Here is a 2,750-nt window from a genome sequence, read left to right on the forward strand (position 1 = left end):
ATTCAAATCAAAGCGGTTCTTTCTTTCGGCAACACCAATGATTTACATACATACATGCATACAAAACGTTGATGGCATAAATTTTGTTGTCAACCATTTCAGGTTGCATAGAATATATAATATCTACTATATCAACACCACATCTGACTACTGATTCCGCGTTTCCATCTGTAAAGATAAATTTAAGTTTGGTTTTGTTATTTCAACGATTTTAATTTAACACAGCTTTTGTTAAATCTGTTTTAATGCAATGTTTATTTTTTTAACTGTTTGCTTCAAACACAGTACCATTTTCCATCTGCTATATGTTTATAAAACGTTTTATAAATGTTTTAACAAATGTTTTATATATGATTTACATATAATTTATATGTTATAACGTGTTTATATATATTTTTAGATAAAGTTAAAGTAAATGGACTTTAATTAAAAAACTTGTTTTAACTATTTTTGATACTTAGATACTTTTGGCGAGCATACGTTTCTCTGACTCAAGTAGGTAGAGCTTTCTTTGACAAGTTGAGCAAATTATTGAAGAATATGTTTCTAGGTTAGAACAATAATAACAGTTAGCAAAATCATACTGAAGCATAGGGTAAAACAACATTTTAAATAGCTATATTGTACATTTATAACGTTAATAGTCAACATTCAGGGAAAAAACACAATGTTACAGGAAAAGAGTTATTTTTTGACTAAAAATTATACCATTTAACTCAGGCTTTATGAGTACATAGGAAAAGTGACCTACTGAATAAAAAAAATAAAACATGCATTTGCATGATATACCCTAATAAGTGGCAAAATTTTTTAACATGTAAATGAAGTGATTGCCGATCAAAAAGTTGCGAGTGGTGTCCAACGCTGTATACTGTCGTATGAAAAAAACAAAGTTCTGGAATGTTGACCAAACTAAAACAAAAAAATAAGAAAATAAAAAAAAATGAAGAGATTTTTACTCCAAAGATTGAATGGGAAAATGAACTCTGGCAATAAGAGTTTCTTTTTTAGTGAAGCCTTGATTTGCAGTCACCTTTATCAAAATAGTACCTTGCATCATTCACAAATCTTCCTCAGGATGATGAAGATTTGTGAATGATGCAAAATACTTGGTGCTTGATTTTGAAAATAAAGCCCTAACGACCAGGAGGATTTAAAACATATAATACAGCTAAAAAGAAAATGCCACTCTAATTACTCTTAGTTATTATAACGCGAAGGGTTGGTAACTTGATGCTTTTAGCCACGGGTATTACTTTAGCAACTGGTTAATATTTATAATAACTTAAAGTTAAATAAAGAAGCAAGTTGAAAGAACATTACAAATATATTTATCTCACCAGCTTTACAACATTAACCTTTTTTTCAATCGTGTAAAAAAATGAATTAATAAAAAAATAATAGTAAAACAAGTTATGAACTTTTTTAACTCATGCAACTAAGTTATTTGTAAAAAATCACACATTTGGAGTGACACTTTTATAATCTAAAGTTAATTCTTCCCCAGTTCTTATATCTGTCGATGTGAAAACTTGGTTGTCGACCAGATAGCAACTTGGGTTCGAACTAGATCGTAGGTAATGTGACTCAGGCAATGCAGCATTACAGAAAGTGGCAACCAAAGTATCTTTCGCTATACTTTTTAAAGCGGTTAATCCTTTTTGTGAGGAATTATATCGCTTAACATAGCAATCTGCTGAGAACCATTTTGTTTTCAAATTGTTGATATGATATTTCACATGAGGAGAACAATATTTTTCAAACACGCTCAGCCATTCATCATTCCTATATCGGTTAAACAACAATATACCGCAGCAACCTTTAGAGCCACATTTGCAATTCAATCCAAAATCAAAGCTTCCTTCTGTATCCAAAGTTTGGTAATCATATGTTAACTCTTCACCCGCGGAAATATTCCTCAGGGAGACAAAATGGTCATTCTCAACTAAAGCACAGTTTGGTTCACAACTGTGGTTGATGAGCCCACATATACATTCTAGTTTTTGGTCTTTCCAGTTCCTTGGCAACACATATGTATCATAATCAGCCATGTGGTTATAGCTGATAAGAAAATCTTTACACTCTGGAAAAGTGTTACAGCACTCGATCAACTCTTCTTTAGTTTTTAACAAGTCTATATTGTCATCTTCAGCATAGTCACAGGTGGATTCATCGCACTTGAATACCATTTCACCTTGTTTGAAATTTTGGGATGCAAACACTCCCCAATTGCCAGATCCATACTTTGCATCACAAATATTAACAACTAATTTATTTTTACCAAAATCTATTTTTTCAAAGTTTAAGATCATATTTTCAATTATTACTACTAAAAAAAAAAGAAAAAGTGGAGTTAAATTGAGAATCTAAAAGAAATAAAAACAAAGTATATACAAATAAATACAAATAAATACAAATAAATACAAATAAATACAAATAAATATGAATACAAATAAATACAAATAAATACAAATAAATATAAATGAATACAAATAAATACAAATAAATACAAATAAATATAAATGAATACAAATAAATACAAATAAATACAAATAAATACAAATAAATACAAATAATTACAAAAAAAAACAAATAAATACAAATAAATACAAATAAATACAAATAAACTATTTTATTTACGTGCTTTTACTAAAAGTTTAAAAAAGTTTATTATGTAAAATGTCAATTTTAAACTGTTATGGGTGCAACAACATATTTGTACAAACATCAACAACCAGATTGACTGGACT

At 28.7% G+C, this 2,750-nt stretch overlaps 1 protein-coding gene across 1 annotated transcript; it reads right to left on the reverse strand.

The window, feature by feature from the left end:
- Positions 1-1,308: 1,308 nt before the first annotated feature.
- Positions 1,309-2,335, reverse strand: LOC149894750 (histone-lysine N-methyltransferase SETD1-like). Its single transcript, XM_090077050.1, has one exon. The coding sequence runs from the start codon at positions 2,310-2,312 to the stop codon at positions 1,458-1,460; it is 855 nt and encodes a 284-aa protein (XP_089933176.1). The 5' UTR covers positions 2,313-2,335; the 3' UTR covers positions 1,309-1,457.
- Between the last annotated feature and the right edge of the window lie 415 nt (positions 2,336-2,750).

The sequence above is a fragment of the Hydra viridissima genome, unplaced genomic scaffold (assembly GCF_058129835.1).
Source record: "Hydra viridissima isolate aposymbiotic clone 2 unplaced genomic scaffold, HvirCarnegie_v1 scaffold_1, whole genome shotgun sequence".
NCBI classification, from domain to species: Eukaryota; Metazoa; Cnidaria; class Hydrozoa; order Anthoathecata; family Hydridae; genus Hydra; species Hydra viridissima.